This window comes from Nannospalax galili, unplaced genomic scaffold (genome assembly GCF_000622305.1).
Source record: "Nannospalax galili isolate Female #2095 unplaced genomic scaffold, S.galili_v1.0 scaffold702, whole genome shotgun sequence".
In the NCBI taxonomy this organism is placed as follows: domain Eukaryota; kingdom Metazoa; phylum Chordata; class Mammalia; order Rodentia; family Spalacidae; genus Nannospalax; species Nannospalax galili.
The window spans coordinates 884,554-904,503 of record NW_008348657.1 but is presented as its reverse complement, the minus strand read 5'-3'; the positions used below and the strand labels follow the sequence as shown (position 1 = coordinate 904,503).

General features: G+C 50.6%; 1 protein-coding gene across 1 annotated transcript in view; it reads right to left on the bottom strand.

Annotated features, from left to right (window-relative positions):
* Galnt2 (polypeptide N-acetylgalactosaminyltransferase 2) overlaps nucleotides 1–19,944 on the bottom strand; it is a 142,918-nt gene extending 122,974 nt beyond the window's left edge. The window contains exon 1 of the mRNA XM_008845781.3: nucleotides 19,814–19,944. Coding sequence (XP_008844003.1) covers nucleotides 19,814–19,936 — 123 coding nt within the window. The 5' untranslated portion in view covers nucleotides 19,937–19,944. The remainder of the gene's footprint in view (nucleotides 1–19,813) is intronic.
* Between the last annotated feature and the right edge of the window lie 6 nt (nucleotides 19,945–19,950).

The window sequence follows — 19,950 nt, the reverse complement described above, 5'->3', positions numbered from 1 at the left end:
TGTCTTTTTGAAGCAAGGTCTCCCTGTAGCCCCAGCTGTCTTGGAACTCACTATGTAGACCAGGCTGGCCTTGAACTCACAGAGATCCACCTGCCTCTGCCTCCCAAGTGCTGGGACTACAGGTGTACACTACCACACCAGGCTCACATATGTGAATTTAAAGGGCGGCATGCTAAGCAAAACAAGTCGGTCATTTGATTTTACATAAAGGAGGTACCAAGAAAATAAAACGCATTAAGACAGAAAGAAGAGGCTGCCTTGGGCTGGGGGATGGGGGGAAGTAAGGGTTTAACAGGCACTATTGGTTTTTTTTTAATATTTTATTTATATTTTTATTTTATGTGTATTCATGCATTGCCTGCATGTAGGTAAGTGCTCCCAATGCCCGCAGAGGTCAGAGGAGGCTGTCGGATCCCCTGGGACTGGAGTTATGGACAGTTGTTAGGTGCCATGTGGGTGCTGGGATTCAAACCCGGATCTTCTGCAAGAACAAGCAGTGTTCTTAACTGCTGAGCCATCTCTCCAGCCCCACAGGCAGTATTGTTTTAAGAGGTAGATGGTGGTGATGGTTATATGGAGACACTAATATCAATGAACTGTACACTTAAAATGGTGAAGACAAATTATATGTATATCCTGCCACAATTTTTAAATATTACAAAGACAAAAAAGGAAATGTATTTCATTCACAAAAACTGATAATCTTGACATGATAAAAATGGATATCTTCTGAGAAGGCTACCCACTGTTTTAACAATGTGGACTGAAGGGCTGAGAGTGAGGCTCAATGGTACAGCACTTGCTTAGCATGTACAATGGCCTGGGTCAATTCCCAACATAGCAAATAAGTATAACAAAAGTTTGGCATGTTTGTGGTACTGAAGTCACCTGTGACCCTGGGCAGGAATTCAATGTCCTACAAGTCCTTTCCCTTTCTGTCACTCTCCACCTTCTTTATCATGAGCTCCAGATGGTACTCAGTGTGATCCCAGGTTCTCACAGCAATGCAGTAGCAGGAGGGGCCATTTTGTTTGTGTCTCAACAATCAACAGATGCAAGAAGGAATCAGTCACGTTGGAGCTCACTCACCAGCTGTCTCTGAGGCAGCCTTTTACATGGAGCATGGAGAGACCCATGCGGATCAAACCCAAAGAGAAACACAGCTTCTATGGTCAGTCATCAGAATCACTCATAGTGACTCTACACTGACAGCATAGCTGTCTCTAAGCAGAGAGAGCCGTGAACAGACACTGATCTGTTTCCCACTTCACCCTCCAAGGATAGAAAGAGGTCCTGGGGATGGGGGGAAGAGGGAGGAGAGAAAATAGAGGACTGGAAGAAGGAGGACATGGGAAAGGAGAGAATGGGGAAGAAGAGGAGAGTGCGAAGAAGGAGGATAGGGAGGAGGAGGGGCAGAGAGAAGGGGAGGAGAGGGGAGAGGCAGGAGGGAAGCCGGAGGAGAGGAGGGTATGGAGGAGGGAGAAAGCGGGATGCCAGCCCTCCTATAGCTGCCCTGCCTTTGCGGTTCTCTGATAAGCTGTGCATTAACACATGCATGGTCACTTAAGCAGATGACTGAGCTGTGCGACCAGGCCGCTTTAGTCCTAATCACCTCAGATAAGCACATGTTAATATTTCAGCTCAGTAATTAGAACTTTCTTAAAAGGGAAATTTTTTTCTCTACCTAACGGGACAGGTGTTAGAATAAGATGTATACACAGCTGATTTATGGCCCCTCCTAAACCAAAAGTAGCCTAGGTAGCACCTAGGCTGGTGAGGGCCCCCAGGGAAACCCTGTGCCATTACCAGCTGGGCGGGCTCCAGTTCTGCCTCTGGCTCACACCATATCCAACACAAGCCCTGGGCTCACAGCAAGCAGGAGTTCTGGCCACCATTCTTACACACACCCTCTGTAAACAGTCTGTGTCTCAAATCCTTGGTGACTGGTTGGGCCTGGAACTCCACCAACCAGGTAGGGAGACTGGGTATTGGCACTACGCCTCTTGCCTGCCTGAGGCATGAGCCTCCTCCATGCCACCTCAGCCTCCAAGGCCCTCCACAGAACTTCCTTTCCCAGTATAAGGGCTGGGTGTCTAAGCATGAGCTGAGCTTCAGGTTAGCAAAGAGGGACTTCCAGACCCCAAGGTCACATCTATGAAGATTCTAGACTGTTGTCCCAGGCTCCTGGGGGCCTGGACATGAGAAGCAGCATGCAGGCAGAGGAAGAAGAAAGTGCCAGCCCCAATGATGGAGCCATCCATCAGAATAGGACCCTGGGGTCACCACCCTTGAAGGCCAGTCAATTCCCAAGAAAGGGACTTGTGGCCCAGAACTCCTCAGACTTGTCTAGGATGCAGCCTCAGATCTCTCAGAGTCTACACTGAAGTGAAGAGCAGACTGTCCTGCATCCTGACCCCACAACTTCCACCTGTAGGTTGACTTGCTGAAACTGAGTAGATCCTGGAGACCCTTGGGTTGCTAAGCGATCTGAGGGGATAGCCTCTGCCATGCCAGATTGTGCTGAGTGCTGAACTATGCACAGAGGAGAAGCACCAGCAGGAAGAATCAGCACAGGAGCGCCAGGCACTTCATGACCCTCCTTCCATCCTCCATCCATCCAATTCTCCATATCCATTCCAGTCTCACGTTGTCTCCCATACCAAAATTATACAGCCCTGCAGTTCTTGTTTTTAATTTGTATATATAATTTTTTTTTTGGTCTTTTTTTGAGACAGGGTCTCCCAGTAGCCCCAGCTGGCCTGGAACTCACTATGTAGACCAGGCTGGCCTTGAACTCACAGAGATCTGCCTGCCTCTGCCTCTTGGGTGCTGGGATTAAAGGTGTGCGCCACCACTAATTATGTGTATATGATATGAGTGTGGGTACATGTGGAGGTCAGAAGACAACTTTTGAGAGCTGGTTCTTTCCTTCCATCATGGGTTCCAGGGATCAAATTCAGGTCACTGGGCTTGCACAGTAAGTGCTTTGACCCACTGAGCCATCTCGACAGCCCAGCCCTACAGTTTTAAACTCTTATTAAATCTGCATTTACTCATAATAGACACACTTCCTAACAAGCTGCCTGGAGTCTTTTTAAGAATATCTGTAGCCTAAAACATAGCCAGTGACCATCCATAACTGACTCTAGTTACAGAGAATGTACACTGACTCTGGAAGGACTGTTAGAACTGTCACTCTCTAAAAGTAAAGCCAAAAGACCTGACAGAATGGATGGGGGTGGGGGGTCAGTCATCAGCAGTGACCCCTTCCAGGAACCCACTCGTAGTCTGGCTGAGGCCTTAGGAAAATGGCTGGAGAGAAGAGAATGTTTCAGAGATGCCCTTCTATAGTCCTGTCAGGAGGACAGACCACAACTCCAGAGAGTACTGTGAACCACAATCTAATGCATGTAATCCACTCACCGTCTGCTACAGTGTTGGAAAGCAGGTCTCACCAATCAGCCAGACTCCATCAGAACTACTCGGGCTTCTCCAACAGATGGGGGGCAGGGCTTTAATGTAAATCGTCGCCTGGACCATACAGGGAAGGGCGGGGGGGGGGTTGGTTTACAGATGTCAGGGAGGTCACAACTGCAAGGGATAGTTTCTATCTAGATCTAAGGAAACCCAGAGAGGAGGCTGGACTTACTGAGCCTCTACACCCCTCAGGGCTGAGACACTCAAGGCTGGGACCCCAGGGTGAGGGACCAAAGACTGCGAGAATCAGGAAAACTACAGTCTGAAGTGTAGCTACAGCAGGGACAACAGGAACCAGAGGGGAACCAAACCCTTACCTCCCACCTCTCAGGAGAGCCTGGCAGGGTGCTACAACAAAACCAGATGCAGTCCCAGCTCCACATCACAGCTGGGGCTGATGGGTAAGGCCTGAGCGCACCACAGGATAAACAGCACACTGAGACTGAGGAGGTAGTATCACATCTACAGAGAAGGATCCTGGGATGGGGAAGCAGATTCATCAAGCCTCCACAGAGAGAAAGAAGTCAACTCCAGAAGCCGGTACCTAAGTTTTCCACAACAGAAGACCAAACCCCATAGCAACACCGTAAGAGGGGGGCACCACACAAGGCTCTGATCTGAGCAGGGGCTCCCCAAAGATGAAACTTTAAGAAAGCCTCCATCAGAGGTTCCCACATATGAAGGCACATGGCACAGCTAGACCTCCTGGCTGGTAGCTCAGGGTAGGTCCTGGATCTCTGTGATTTAAAAGCCCGCCCAGGTATTCCTAAGAGCAGCCAGATTGAGAATCAAAGGACCACAGTGGAGGCTAACAGTGAAGGAGCAAAGGGAAGAGCAAGAGCCAAGGCACAGGTGAGGAGAGGACAGGAGAGGGCGGCAAGAAGGAGTTGGAGGCTCCTGCTGGCCCTGGAATTTGATCTTAATGCAGGACCTGTTTCAAAGGCAGGTCCTTCATCCTGCATACATTCCATTTGGGAAATACAATAATTAGTGCTGGGCACCAGGGGAGCAAGCTCTTAAAAGTATGGAGCTGAGGCATGCCCCAGCAGGCTAGATCCCTGCCTGCTAGATCTCTAGTGTTGCGCTAGTTAGCAAGGAGCAGTGCTGACACTGGCCTTAGAGTCTGCAAACAGAAGTGCAGGGGTCAGCCCTGACCAGGACCCTTCACAGGTGAGATTCCTCACTCCTGGTGGGAGGAGACCACACACAGGCTTTATGGAGGACTTCTTTCTACATCCTAGATGTGCTTGACACATCACTGCTTGTCAAGTGACATCTAGTGAGTCTTGCAGCAGTTCCACATAGTGACCCCTGTGACCTGCATTTATACCTCTAGGAAGGATGTGAGACTCAGGAGGGTAGGGCTGAAGCCTGAACCCAACAAGGACTGCAGTCCCAAGCTGTCACCTGCCCCTCCCTAGAGCACTAGGGTAGACCCCAAAAGCATAAACAGTGTGGCAGACACTGCTGTGTTCATTAACCAGTTACCAGTGGCTCCAAGTGATTCAACCCAGGCACATTAAGAATATCATATCCCATGGGGCTGAAGAGATAACTTGGAGGTTACTACTGCTTGCTGCTCTTGCAGAGGACCCAGGTCTGGTTCCCAGCACCTACATCAAATGGCTCACAACCATCTGTAACTCCAGCTCCAGGGGATCCAGCACTCTCTTCAGGACTTGATGGGCAACTGTACTCATGTGCATATACCGCCCCCAATACATATAAACATAAAAATAAATCTTAAAAAAAATCTCAACCCAGATTAAAGTACTATCCTTAGTTCTCCACAACCTTCCCATCTGTTGGTGCCACCCCTCTGCAGGAAGGGCCCAGTTCCGCAGGGGTTCTGACTGAGGGGGAAACTTTTGAGGGGTCCATTTCTACCTCATCATGTCTCCAACATTTCACATACACAAATCCATTTGTCCTGTCTGAAAGCCTTACACTAATGTCATTATCAATAGCTTTATAAATGATCGGCTGACAAAGTTAAAAATCCAGGCAGGAGGAAAGGCTAACCCCTGAATGTAAAGAACAAAGGATAGAGCAGGTGCAATCCTGCTCTATCTCTGCACCCGAAACAGCTCAGCATCCCCACGCTATCTCTCCACTAGGTAGAATGGCAACTTCACTAATGCTGGAACCTGATGGCTTAACACAAACAGCTGAGCCAGGTGAGTGCAACTGAAATGAAGAGTTTCAGGAGGAAATGAGATGCTTGTCACCTAATCCTCCTGGACCTGGAGAAAAAGCCAATTCACTCCAGGAATGATGCTGATTCCTTTACCTTGACCAGCAGGTGAGAACTACCTCACACAGCAGATCCCAGGGGCAGAGTCCCAGGGAGGGAGGCACAACACCCAGCAGCATACACACAGCACCTGGGGGCTACAAGCACCCCTCTTCTCCAGCAGGCTCATATGCAGGTTGGAATTATGTGGACAGTAGGACCATAGGCCACCTGAGAAGGAATGCTGAGGCCAGGGGATTTCTAACACTATGGGCCACGCAGTTACAGCTGGTCCCAACCACTCCAGGTGCGCTGGATAAAGACAGTGAGTCCACAATGTCACTCCCTTGAGGAAGTTCAACCCTGAACACAGCACCACTCAAAAGCAAGGCAGCTTTCTGAAGGAAGGACTAATGCTTTGGAGTGGGGCTCTAAGTCTTGAATGTCTCAACACATTGTAAGCACTAGGAGCTGCACGCCACCTCTCTTGGCCCACTCCCCTGCTCCAGCGGCCCAGCTGCTAAGTGGCCCTTCACTGTATCTTCTCACCTGTGACCTTCTGACTGTCAGCGGGATGGCCAGCTTTCCAGGCTCTGTCAATATGATGGCTAGCCTTGGTTGTCAACTTGACTAGATGTGGAATCAACTAAAATGCAAGCCACTGGGTACTCCTGTGAGGGATTTTCTTGATTAATTGAAGCTGGAAGACCAACCCTAAATGTGGGCAGCAGCTTTTGGTGACAGCTCAAATAAAAGGACATGAAAGAAGGAAGCTTGCTTTTTGCCTGCTTGCCTGCATTCTCACTAGTAAATTTATATCTTGCTGCTTGTGGCCTTCCTTTGCTGACATTAGAACCAACTTCTTCAGGTTCTAATGTAGACTGAAGACCAATAGTGCTCCAGGAATCCTCCAGTGCTAGCTAGACTGGGGCTGCTGAGAAGCCAAGCTAGTAAATCCCATATGAGATACACACACACACACACACACACATACACACACACACACACACACACACACACACACACACACACACACACACACACACACACACACACACACATCAGTCTGTTCCTCTAGAGAACCCTGATAATAGTCAAATATTCTGTGTACTGTGCTCTGAGGCAAAGCCTCCCTATTTTGACAGACAGCTTCCATACTCCCTAGAGTGAAACAGAAAACATAGAAGGTGTCTGAACCAGACTCTCCTTCAGGTCCACACTGGGCAAGGGACAAAGGAGACACCTGGGGATGGAGACACAGGTATTGCATGAACTTTCCTAGGGAGATGTAATCAATTATCTACTTCCCCAGACAGGGCACCAACAATAGACCAAAGTAACCATTCCACCAAAGTTCAACTTGTGAACTAAGGAGTTTATGGGGGTACCTACAGAGCATGGGTGACCCCCAAATCAGCAGTACCACCAAAAGTCTCACCCCAGTGTGGATGCTGACTTCCCCATAGCTACATAGATGGAATCCCCCCTCAGTAAATGGTCCACATGCAATATACTGTCACCTGGAGAGACCATGTACAGCTGGAAGGTGTAGGAAGGGGTGGCCAGATCTCAGGTGGAGGTCTAATGACTCTCCCCACACCGTCCTATGACGGAACCGTAACAGGCCCAATCTTAAAGGTCTCTTGTCACAAGTGCTCTGATTAAGATGGTAATAGCTATTATGCTCAAAGAACAGAATTCTACACTAGGACCTAAGGGATGGGTGTAGACGCAGTGAGAACCACAGGGGTGGGAGAGTCGACCAGCCTGGGCATCTGGGGGACCAGAAAGGTGAGGCAAGCCAGACTCCCAGTCAGCCCTAGAGCCACAAACTAATCCATAAAGCCTGTTCTGCTCCATGGTGCCCTGGGACGATCACTGCATTTTATTTCATGGGAATACCTTAAAGGAGAACCCCCACACATGACACTCAAAGCTCACAGTGCCACAGCTTCCCCATAACAGGGACCTTCCCAAATCCATGATACCAGGTGGCCAAAAGGAGGGAAAGAGACCTGGAGGGCAGGGAAAGCCACTGTCCCTCATCTGATATTCCTTGTCTGACATCTTACCCATGTCCACTCTCCAGCAAAAGGGCCTGGCTGCCCCACAAGAGGGAGAACAAGCATGTGTGCATATGGGGGTAACCCTTGGGCACTGCCCTCATTCCTAATCCCATCACATCCCTCTTCATGAGCCATGCAGACAAGGACCCAAGAGCCACTCAGGGGTGATCTGGGGTCTTCTTCATGTCACATTCTCTCACCAACATCCAGATTTTAGATTAAGTTTGCTATGATCATTACACAATGAAATTTGTTACTCTGCATTTGTGGGAGCTCTGAGCCAACTGACAGAGGCAGTCCTGGGCCCTTGCAGCGGGGCTGTGTTGTGTTGCCACAATTATTCATCTGTCTTGCGTGTGTCACCTACAGTTTCAAAAGGAAGCAGAAGCTGAACTAATAAAACGAAAAGAATGTCAACCAATCAGAACCTTGTGGGAAAGTTTTCAAGCAGCAGGCAGCATTCAGATAACAGCTCAGGATGATGAGGAAAGAAAAAACACATAAAAACTAATTATATAGCTTAAAAAAAAAACATATATCCTGACACAAATTTTCAAAGACAAATTACAAGAATTAAAGGGATGAAATTGAGAAAGAATCCTCAAGAAACCCAGCACTCACTAAATACGAAGGCTGAAGTCTGTGTATCAGACCAGGGTCCCCTTGACTCCCATAGTGGGACCCCTGCCAGTTTGCTGGATTTAGTCTCCACACTCAGTCCTGTCATCTCATTTCTTCCAAAACAACTCACTTCTGTAGGACTATGTCCCTGCTGTGTGGAGGCTCCACAGGTGTGTCAGCATCTGCCTCCCCACCTTTAATATACCACTTAACATGGATAACTTGCCGTCACCACTGCTGAGCACTCCTGTGTGCACACCAGGACCAATCTGAGCAGTTTATACATACTTACATGCTCCTGACCAAGCAATTTCTGAGACAGGCAAGCAGGGGAGCCACACAGAGGGGTTAAGTGACTCTCTGGAGGCCCCAGGGCCACCCAGGAAGCCAGAATTCATACCCAGCCTGCCTGGCTCAAGCCTAGGCCCAGTCCTTCTTACTCTGTGTCCTCTCTGCCATGTAACACCAGCCCTGGAGAGGTGTCCCAGAGCCAGATCCCATGCAGTATCCTAGCTGCTTCCAAATCCCCTAAGGTGGTCTTAGGAGTTGTGAGGGAACCCTCTTGCACTGGGATCCTTGGTGGCCAGCGGCAGAGAAACCACTGCTTGCAGACTGCTGCAATGCCCTCAGGCCTAACATCAGACCTGCTTGTGGATCCCGGCAGCTGGGGTTTCTACTGGGAGCCTGGTCCCTGATATACAACAGCCTCCCTCCTCTGAGTCTGCCTGTCTTTGAGCCAACAACTCTGATGAGCACTTTGCTTACAGACACCTGTGGCACACTGGTAATGGTGCCTGGTATCTCTGAAGGCTGGGGTAGAAATGGATATTCTCTGACTATCAGAAAACACCCTTGGGGGCCAACACAGGCCATGTGCCATCCATTGCCCATTACAGAGAAAAACTCCAAAACAAAACATTACTGCAATGATGACAGCCAAGGCAGACCCACCCTCAGGCAGAGGAGATAGTCCATTCCTTCCTAAGACACAACACACTAGTTCATGCCAACCTAGGCTGATGCTAGGTGGCAGTCCATGATGCCTAGTACTATGTGTCTTCCTAGGTTACCCCTGCCAGCAACAAGCCACAAGAGCCCCAACCTGCCTCCATGAGCCCAGTGGTAAGGCTGGGCAGTCACAGCCATATCCCCTTTCACAATGTCTGGCTTGGGCCTGGTCCTCAGACCACCCAAAAACCCAGACACACCCCTCCTGGCTTCCATGCATCAGCAGTTTTGATGGAGGATAAGCAGACAATCACTCTGTAATCAACACCTTCCTGGACTGCAGGTGTGGTTTTGTCCATGTGAGAAAGACCTGCTATCCATCATGTCAGGGACACAGTTCAAAAACAGGCAAGCCAGTGTTGGCTTTCCCTGAAGCCTTATTGTTGGGACCTTAAAACTCAGACTTTGTTTGCTGCATAACCTGAAGAGCGGCCTGATAACCTCTGAGTCTGCCAAAAACTGAACATGTGCACACAGGAAAAAATTCACAGCCGGACATAGCCCCAGGCCTGCTGAGAAACAAGACACACAAGTACTTCTAAGGCCTTTCAGGCATCATAGCCACAAAGCTGATAAAAACTGAAGTCACTAGGAATAACACCTTACAGAAAATATGCAGTATCACATCCTTGCCAAAATTTCCCATTACATACACAATATAGTATGTGTGATTTTGCAAGAATATCCTGATGCAGAAACAAAAAGGAGGACTATAGACTTACTGGTCACCTCCCATCCCAGCCTCCCACCCATGATAAGGCAAGGTGCTGGTACAGAGCCAGATGTGCTGTCACACAGGGCGAGCAAGCGAGGAGCCCCAGTGGCCATCCATGCCAGCCCTGGTGAGTAAGCGGCTGTGAGCTGCTGGTGGCAGCTTAGGTGTCACTGACTCACACCTACTTGACTCATACTCCACCACCAAGGGCTCTCCAAAGGAGCATCCAAGGCAGTTAGATGATTCTTAGGATAAACTGGTGGCAAACGGTGGCTACTATCCTGTGAGGATCTTATAGGACCTCAGAAGCAGCCATGATAAAACCTCACTGCGTCTTCCTGAGCCACAGAAGGGGCTCTTCTTGTCTCTTTTGTAACTGGAAGCTCCCTACAGAACACCCGGCACCCAAGGTGACCTCTACACAGTCAATACTCCTGAATATTTGGGGGGAGGGGTATACACGCACAGCTGCTCTCTGAAATAATAAGTACTGTTTACCAGGATTCTTGGAATGGAGTAGACAGATGCTAGCGGACACATTCTAACAGGGGGAGGGGACAGTCTTCTCTGTCAGAGACCCAGGATACAACTGGGCTCTCATGGGTGAGGCAAAAAACCATGATCGATCCATTCTGAGATATTCTTTGCCCACAATTTAACACAAGAAACTGGGCTGTGTCTCCCATGGGCCAAGCAAGCACCTCAATGCATTAGGATGAGCTCAATACCTCAATCTTCTGGACCTATGTCAAAAGCGAAGAAGAAAATCCAGAAACAGTAATCCCTAGAAATCCTATCAGGGTAGAATGGGAACTGACAGTGAAATGGGGACTTCGGCAGGATTCCCAGAAGAGTGAAGGGCTAGTTAATTACACAACTGCCAAGCTGTCCAGGGCCAACAGCCCACAGTGGGCTTTTCTGTTGTTTTGCTGTTATTGTTTTGACAAGGTCTGCCTAGTCCCAGTCCATCTGGACGTTAAGATGTGGAACAGGGTGGCCTCAATCTTGAAGAGATCCACCTGCCTCTGTTGCCAGAGGGCAGGGATCAAAAGCTCATACCACCATGTCTGGCAATCCTTAGCATTTTTATGGGTCGTGGTCCCCCCCCCCCACCTTTGAGCACGCTATGCCACTGGTGCCACAGTGGACAACTGTTAGAGGAAAGCAGGCAAAAAGTGATTCAGAGTGACCGGACTCTGAAAAAGTTTTAGGAACACATTATGTAATATATTCCACTTACATTTTTCCTTTGTATCTATGAGAAAAAGCGATATATGGAAAAATTGGTGTCTAATTAAGTCTGAAAGAGCTCTTTCAATAAGTAGAAAATAAAAACATTAGCTGATAAGAAGTGGTGTTATTCGGTTCAACAGGCAGTGTTGTGTTTTTTTTCTCTCTCCTAGTGGCTCATATTTTACAAATAACCTTGTCTTGGAGTTGATGAAAAAGGAATATTCCAAATGAAGAGAAAGTGAGCTGGGAAGGCAAACCACCAGGGAGCTCCCTAGACAGGGGACAGGCAGGACAGGAAGGGGATGGGGAGGTAGTCACCTTTGGAAAGTCACTGAGCAAAGGCTTAGCATGTGGGTCAACAGGAAAGCCAGAGGCAGGAAGAATAAGACAGCATCCCATGCTGGGCCAAGCGGCTCAGCACCCCCGCAGCCACGCACATCCCCAACATGAGTGTCCACACTTGCCCAAGACCTAATGAGAGAGCACTTAATTTATAGGCAGCTCCAAGCACAAGCCTTTAATTTGCACAAGCTCCACAAGCTCCTGTCCCAGATGATTTAGCTGAAGAAGACCCTTCATCCCAAGCCTGTCAATTTTCCAAAGCAAGGACGCCTGGGTCACGCCTGGCCCAGACTGCAGGCGAAAGTGAGAAGCCTCTGCAGTGCTCCTGAGCCTGAAGGCCTCAGCATTGCCTGTGCTCCACTGACATAGTCACTCCAGCCCTTCCTCCAGGACCCTGAGGACTTCATCTAACAAACCCTGGGAGACACGTGCCTGCCCTGGGAGTTTAGCTCTCACTCGGGTGGAGTTCTGTGTTCCACCAGCTAACTTCCCTCAGGGGCTGCAGGCAGTGAGGTCAAACACCACAAATCCCAGAGCCCCACCATAGGCCACACTACAAAGCGACACCCCTACAAAGCTGGGCATCAGCAGGTTCTGGCCTCTTGCTTCCTGCCACTGTGAATGGACAACCCCACCTGCACCTCCAGCTGTTCCTGATGCGGCAGTGGAAACCCTGGGCTGAAACCACGGCTCAGACACAAGGCTCTCTGAGAGCTGATGTGTGGGGACAACGCTTTATAAACGCACAATGTTCTTTCATTGAGCCTAGACCATGAACTGCTACCCAGCATGACCTGCACTTCACGGAGGTTAGCCAGCAAATCCAACACACAGAGCCACAGATGCATCTAGCAACTGAGGTCATGGGAGAGGAAGGGGGAGTGACAGCCAGTATGGGATCCAAACAAGTGCATGTGGTGACCATGCAAACAGGAACAGAAGGCCCAGCATCCCTGTGACGGCAAACTCAAGACAAGAACCCCAGGAGACGCTGGTTCGTTCTACTCAGGAGCAGAAGAATACAGGCCGAAACTGGACCCCAAGGAGCCCAGAGCCTCTGGAGCAAAGAGAGCCAGAGGCCCAGGGCCTCAAGGCCTGACTGGATCCAACTTCTCCATGACCTGCAGCCTCTGCCTCATGCCCCCCACGCTGCTTTTCCAGCACTGGCACCTTCCATATTGCCCTTCTGTCAAGCTGTCTACTATCTGGCCCCCAGTGGAGTAAAAGCACAGGAACCTCCATCTGCTGGGCTCCCAGGATTTCAGACACAGCCATGCTAGGTACACAGAGTCTCAGGAGACACTGGGTGAGAGGATGAAAGGAACAGAGCCTGGTGTCACTCCTGTCAGATATACCAAGGATGGCCATTTCAGGGAAGGCCTAGGCCTGAGGTAAGAGTATAACAATGACCAACAAATAGAAACTGAAGAAAAGGCAAGAAACCTGGGGTTGCAATCAGTACACTGCTGGGCATGTTGCCTTCCTAATGTCACCATGAGGAGAAAGGATACCATCAATTTAAAAAGGGGCCTAGGAAGCCTAGGGAGCCAGTCACATCTTGACACAGCTGCACATGGCTCCACAGCCCAGGTGTTTCTTCCACCCACCCTGGGAGTGCTTCTCACCCTCTCTGTGGTTCTTCAGCAGTATGATAAAAGATGCTCTTTAGGACGCAGCACCTGGAACACAACAGGTGCTCTACAAGTGCTTGAATTAGATTTGTAAATGTAAAACCCACACAAGTCCCCCACCGACCCCCACAGCTGGCTGTCTCCTTTTGAGAAGGCCCAGCCACAAAGGTGCAGGGAGAAGAGAAAAAGTAAAACCATGAATAGTACCCTCAGCAGGCAGGTCAACTCTGCCCCAAGCCCCAGAAACATCTGGTACAACCTGTAGGAGCAGCTGGCACCCAGTGGGCAGAGGTCAGCAGTGCTGCAAACCTCCCACAATGCAGAGGGTAGACCCCATGATAAATAAGCCTCTAGTCCCAAATGTTAGCCCTGCTGGATGTGAGAAACCCCCGGAACAAAGGCAACCACTGTCCCCCAAGTGTCCTGGTCCCCGCCAAGATGCATATGGCAACCCAGTGACCCTGCCCATCCCTCCCAGGTGCTCCTCCCATGAGACAGGAACTACCCACATTGCAGGACCAGGTGGCCAACAGGATGGCCTGGGAGAGACTGTCTGCTCCATGGGAGCACTTCTGGGACCATTCACTGGTCCCTTGCAGGACCAGAGCCTGCAAGGACAGGGTGGGCCATGAGTGGCCAGCATAACCTGGCACCAGACAGCCACCCTCAGCTGCTGTTTTGTTAGGGCCAAAGTCTACAACACAGGGCTCCCGGGAAAGCTCAAAACACAGCCCCACATGTGAGACTCCAAGAAAGAAGACCTGTTTTTCTACAAACCCAGCTCAGATGAATCATGGCTTTCTACAGTTCCGCATGCTAAGAAACTCAATCTGCTCAAAATGACACATGCTTCCTAGGCCCACACTACTGGACATGACTAAGTATAGACGTGCCAACATTACAGCCCATGCCAGGCACAGGAACCTAAGAAAGGGGAAGGTCCCAGCAGGCAAACTGATTGGTGCTAAGGCCTGAGTTTTTTTGTTTTTTTGTTTTTTGTTTTTTTTTTTTTTTCGGTCTTTTGGAGACAGGGCCTCCCTGTAGCCCCAGCTGTCCTGGAACTCACTATGTAGACCAGGCTGGCCTTGAACTCACAGAGACTCTGCCTCCCAAGTGCCATGATTAAAGGCGTGCACCGCCACGCCCAGCAGGCCTGAGTTTTTTATTTCCTAGAAATGGGCCCCAATCCGCTGAGGAGCAAGGCAGAGAGGCCTTCTTGGCTAAGCTGTGCACTCCACACCTCTGAATCTGGTGTGAGTCCTGAAGATCAGGCACAGGGCCAAAGGTCAGGATCTTCCTACACAGAGAGAACAAAGTTAAGTTCCATCCTGAGGGGACAAGAGGCCCATGGTGAGCTTGTCCAGTGTCAAAGTAACAATGACCGTCCAGGAAGGACGGCTGCCTGCAGAGCCTGGCCTGTCTAGGAGCTCCTTGGGCGGTTTGTGTGGGAAGCACTATAGGGTTCTTGCATCTGAAGACACCTCACCAGGAAGGAGCAGAGACCATGTGGGTGGGATGGGATCCCAGCACTGCTTCAGTGAAAATGAAACAACTGTTCTGACTTGTAGCAAGGAAGCAGGGACAGCAGCCCTCTGGGTGGCTGGGTTCACCCCACAGCTACTGAACAAGAAGAGAAGGTCCAGAAAGGAGGCTCTCTCTCAAAAATATTTTTTTCCCAAAAGGGAGAGGTGAGATAGTGAGAGTGATGGCATCTGGAGCCTGGGGGGATCTGGGTGCTGAAGACAAGGGAACCTGCCCAGAAGGACCTCATCTCCAGATTGCACAGCCTGGCTGCATAGGCCTAGCCACATATGTGTGTCCCTCTGCCTAGCAGCCAAGTCTCAGTGTCACCCCCAAGCGGAGCTCCCAGACTATGCAGGGAGAAAAGAGCAAGATCTCAGAGGAGTGGGCCTGGCCAAGGCCTGGTTTCTCCCTGGAGGAGATAGTTGAAGGCCTCCCCAGAAACCCCTGCCTCCTTCCTAGGCTCTGCTTCAACCTCTGAACATGAAAGTGGGCAGAGCAGTGGCCTCGGCCTGACACACCCTGCTCCTCCCAAAGGAACACTGTCCACAAAGACCCAAGAACCTAGAGCATCAGGGAGAGGCTACAGGCATCGGCCTGTCTTCCCAGCTTAACCATTTGACCCACTACCTCATACATCTCCCCTTAGGTCCAAAGGGCAGCAAGCTCTCTATCGCTCCCCTCCCTTCAGCATGCTGAGGAGATCACAGAGGCCCAAAGCCCCTGAAAACCTTTCCCTGCTTCCAGGGTCTTGCCACCCCTAATCCACAGCAGCCCACACAGCAAGCTGAACAGGCTGATAACCCCACCCCAAGCCACTAGTGGACAGTGTCGTTTTCACTTTGCTAGAGGGCCCAGGGCAGAGCTCATTATTTTTGTAGTGTTTATCATCACAATCTGTTTCCATTGTGTTTGCACACCCAGAGGCAGCCATGACAGAATTCCAAGCAGGGGACTTTATTTTCCTTACTGAGGCTTATCTTACAGTGTAGATTAGGCTAAGACTGGGCTTTCCCTGGTGTCCTTCCCACCTCTACAACTCTCATTGTTGTTTGAGGCAGGGGCCCAGACTGGCCTGGACTTGAATATAATCTATAGTAGGTCATGACTTAAACTCAGGATCCCCTGCTTCCAGCTCCCAAGTGCTGGGATGGGATAACAGGCCTGTTCCACCATGCCCAGAGCAAATGGCCTTTCTTATACTGTACACGTAGCACTGGTGACCTGCTGACACAGGTAACACTATATGGTAGCCTCCTATACACTGTAGCTACGCCTCCTGACCAGGGATCAGGGAGAGGGGGAAAGGCCAGGAGCCCAACCTGTCGAAACTCAGGTATAACCCCAGCCCCCATCCTCATGGACTTTATCCCCAAGGCAAGCTGCACTTTCTTTACTGACAGATGGCTAGTGAGAACCCCATCATGATACTACAGCTGGGTGGAGAGATGGTATGGGTGCTCTGAAGATTTTCCCATAAAAGAATCATTAACAGCATGGAAGATTCCAATGCAAGCCTGGAAGGAACCCTTCAGATTCCTCTCTTCAGAGGTATGCAAGAAGGACACAGGGCTTGACAAAACTAAGACACTCCATTTTTCTTTTTTCTATCAGTTATTCAGCACTGACAAAGAACATACGATCCTAAAAGAGGCCCAAGGTGTAAGGATGCTAATCCTCCAACCTTATAATGAAAAAACTGATGGGCAGCGAGAATCACTAAGCAAAAGAAGGTGTCACTCAGTATCTGAGGACATTGTCACCGCCCTCCACCTGAACAGTACTGGCTCCCTCCAGAGCAGCCAGATGAAGAGCCAGTTGCCGGCTTGCCATCCAAAGGCCTTTACAGCATAGTCCCAAGTCCATTCTCCACTTTTACACCCTACTGAGTGTTACCCCCCACAAAGGTCCCTCCCTAGTTCAAGAGAAGCCCCTCCCCAGTGTTTCCTACAAGAAGCTGAAGGTCAAACGCCTCCACCTGGAGGCCCAGAGCCAGGACACTGCACAGATACCAGCTCCCAGGAGAAAAGATGCATCCCAAGCCTGCAAGGAGTACATGCAGGGAGGGCACGGAATGGAGCTCACTGCTCTCCTACTGGGAACCTTTCCTGTCCACCCATACAGCCACACTACAGCCAGGAGCAGCTTTCTTTCGACAGAAATCCCTTCCTCTCCTCTGCAGTTCCATCCATAGCCAGCATGCCAGGGCCCCAGGGAGACTTAACATGATTAAAATTTTAAAACATTTAAGATGCTCAAAGGAAAGGCATTCTTGAAGTGCAAATCAGCAAATATGGGAAGAGAGATACTTATACAAATGAAAACGAAATGCAATTTTAAACATTATGCATAAATTGCTTTAACAATACATGGAGCCCAGCACTGCCTCCAGCATCGAGTGCTGGGTTTTCCAGCAAATGCTGACAGTTGGTTTTTAACTACTTTGTTCAGTCAATCTGCAGTCCAAGGTGTGTCGACTTTCTGGGTTTTGCTAAATGGAGAACAGCAGTTCTGAGAGGAGTTGTTTAGCAGGCAGGGCACACAGTGATGAGCCTGGCTCGGCTGCTGAAGCAGCAGAAATCCTAGCGCGCCTCCCTCAGACAATCTCCAAAGCCCAGGCCTGAAGCTTGGAGCCCTGTGAAAAAAAACACCAAGGCATGAAGAAACTGGCTGAACACGGAAGAGCCCTGCCATGAACAATAGGAAACATGAGAAGAAATTCAGTCCACTTTCCTCTAAAAAGAAAAAAAGAAAACCTCCAGCTTTTCCAATTCTTTCTTTCCCTGTCCATGTTTTACAAGCTAAACAAACCACACATTTTCTGTTATCATAAGGGCAAACTAAATGGGGAACATCTTCTAGAGTGTAAACCCACAGAAACAATTCAGAGGAAACAGTTTTCCTATAGATTAGGGATTCAAGGCAGCAGGGTTGCATTCACCCCAGTAACTAATGACTGGCCTCCTCCGCTTATATCCAACAGGATGATGAGTGCACTACTGTAATTCCAAAACCAACTACATTACACACCTCTTCCACTACCAGTAGATCTACTAAGCCTCATGAAGGAAGGGCCAGAAGGGACTGGATTGCATTATTTATGGATCACTGACAGAGAACAATCCCAGGTCATCAATCTACATATAGCTGTTAATCTCCACACCTCCCTTATTCTCCTGCATGGCCTTCATCAGACCACAAAGGGTTCTTGGGCTTTCTTCAAAACTAAAGCATATACCTCAGAGGTGTCTGGAGGACTTAACAGGAAGACCAGACAACTCTCCACCAGCTGAAACCCCCAGAAGTGGAGAGACAACCCCTGGGAAGTTGACACCACAGGTGTTTTTCCGTGCATTTGTGCTGATCCAAGGGCTTCTCTGTTTGCTTTTCTTTGTGTGAAATAGGAAAAAGAGTTGTCAGCAGCCTGACTATTCCCAAGGCTGGGGAAATAAGTCTACCAGGGAGGTAAAGTTTTCAGGAATCACTCCTGCTCAGAGTCACTGGCTCCATGTCCTAGACTTAAAAACAAGCAGGGGCCAGGAACACATCTTCCATCCCAGAAGCAGAGCTGAGATTTAGTGTCAGTGCCACACAAGCCAAGAACAGGGAAACACGTTTCCATTTTAGCTACTGCAAATAAAAATGAATCATGAAATACACCAAGAGTGAAGGAAGACACCTCCACCTCCCTCCCTCTGCACCTGCAGCTGGAAATGACTGGAAGATGCCAGGAAGGAAAGAGAAGGCAGCCACATGCCCTTGACGTTCAGGGTCTGACTTAGGGCTCAGGCACCCAATCCCCTAGCCTACCTCCATTCACTCAGTCTTTCCTGGGTGTGTGTTGTCACTCAACCTGTAATAAGGGTTACAGAACTTTGGGAAACGATCATGAGCCAGTTTTGTTGTTGTTGTTGTTGTTTTAAAAAAAAAAGCCCTCCGGAGAGAACAGAGGCCAACAGCACCAGCGCACTAGCTAGAACCTCACCCTCCACTGGGTTTCCTCTGTACCTTAGACAAACCGCTTAGAGGAACTAGGACCTAGGAAGGCAAAGCGTCCAGGTCCCCGCGGCCTCATCACTGGGTGCTCAGTCCCCTACCTAACGGAAACATCCACGGAGAAAAGCCGACCTCCAAAAATAGCTTGGGGCTGGGAAATGCAAGTTCAAGAGACTAGGCACGTCTGGCAGTGCGGCCGAGCAGGCAGTATGTGGCGTGGGTGAAGGGGATCTGGCAGGACTCCTAAAGTCTTGGGAGCCGGGTGCGGGGAATCCGGCGGGACCGCGCCTCGGATCGCTGGGATGCCGGGGCTCTGCGGCCCCCCAAGACCCAGGCGCAAGACGCGGGGGTCTGGGGCCGAGTTGGGCGGAGTGAGGACCAGGACGCAGGGGCTCCGGAATGAGGGCGGTCGCAGTGATCGAGGCACCGGGTTCGGGGGGCAAAATGGGAGTAGTGCGGAGAAAGGCGCAGAAGGTCTGGAGGGGCGGTGATACCCCCGGTCTGGACGCATGGCGCCGCGCGGGGAGCGCGGGCTCCCGAGGGAGGGGAGTCCTTGTGATCCCTGTACAGGAGAGAGGTGCAGGGGTGGCGGTCCCCAAGGTTCAGACGCAGGGCTAGGGAATCCCGGTGTCCAGCGGGACCGCGGTTCCCATGATCCCGGCGCAGGGGCTCCGGCGGGACGGTAGTCTCCATGATCCCGGCGCAGGGGCTAGGGACGGACGGTGGTCCCCACGATCCTGGAGGGCGGCCCCGCTTGCCCAGCCCGCGGTGATACGTGGCTTGGGTGCCCGCGCCCCGGAGGCAAAGTGTAGGACCCGGAGCCCGCGGGAGACCGAGCAGAGCCGGGACTCACACCGCTGGCTCGAGGACCGGGAGGAAACTTGCCTCGCGCGTCCAGATTGGGGTCCCGCTCGGTGCAAGGCGCAGCACCCGCAGGCCCGGGTTGGCGCGCAGGCCTCGCGGCACTCACCTTCCTGCCGACGCCACCGGCGCCCGCGGCCAGCGCGGAGCCGCCCCCCGAATACATGTAGTAGGCGATGCCCAGCACCCAGAGCAGCGCGAAGCACAGCAGCATCCGCGAGCGCCGCCGCATCCTCGCTCTGGGCG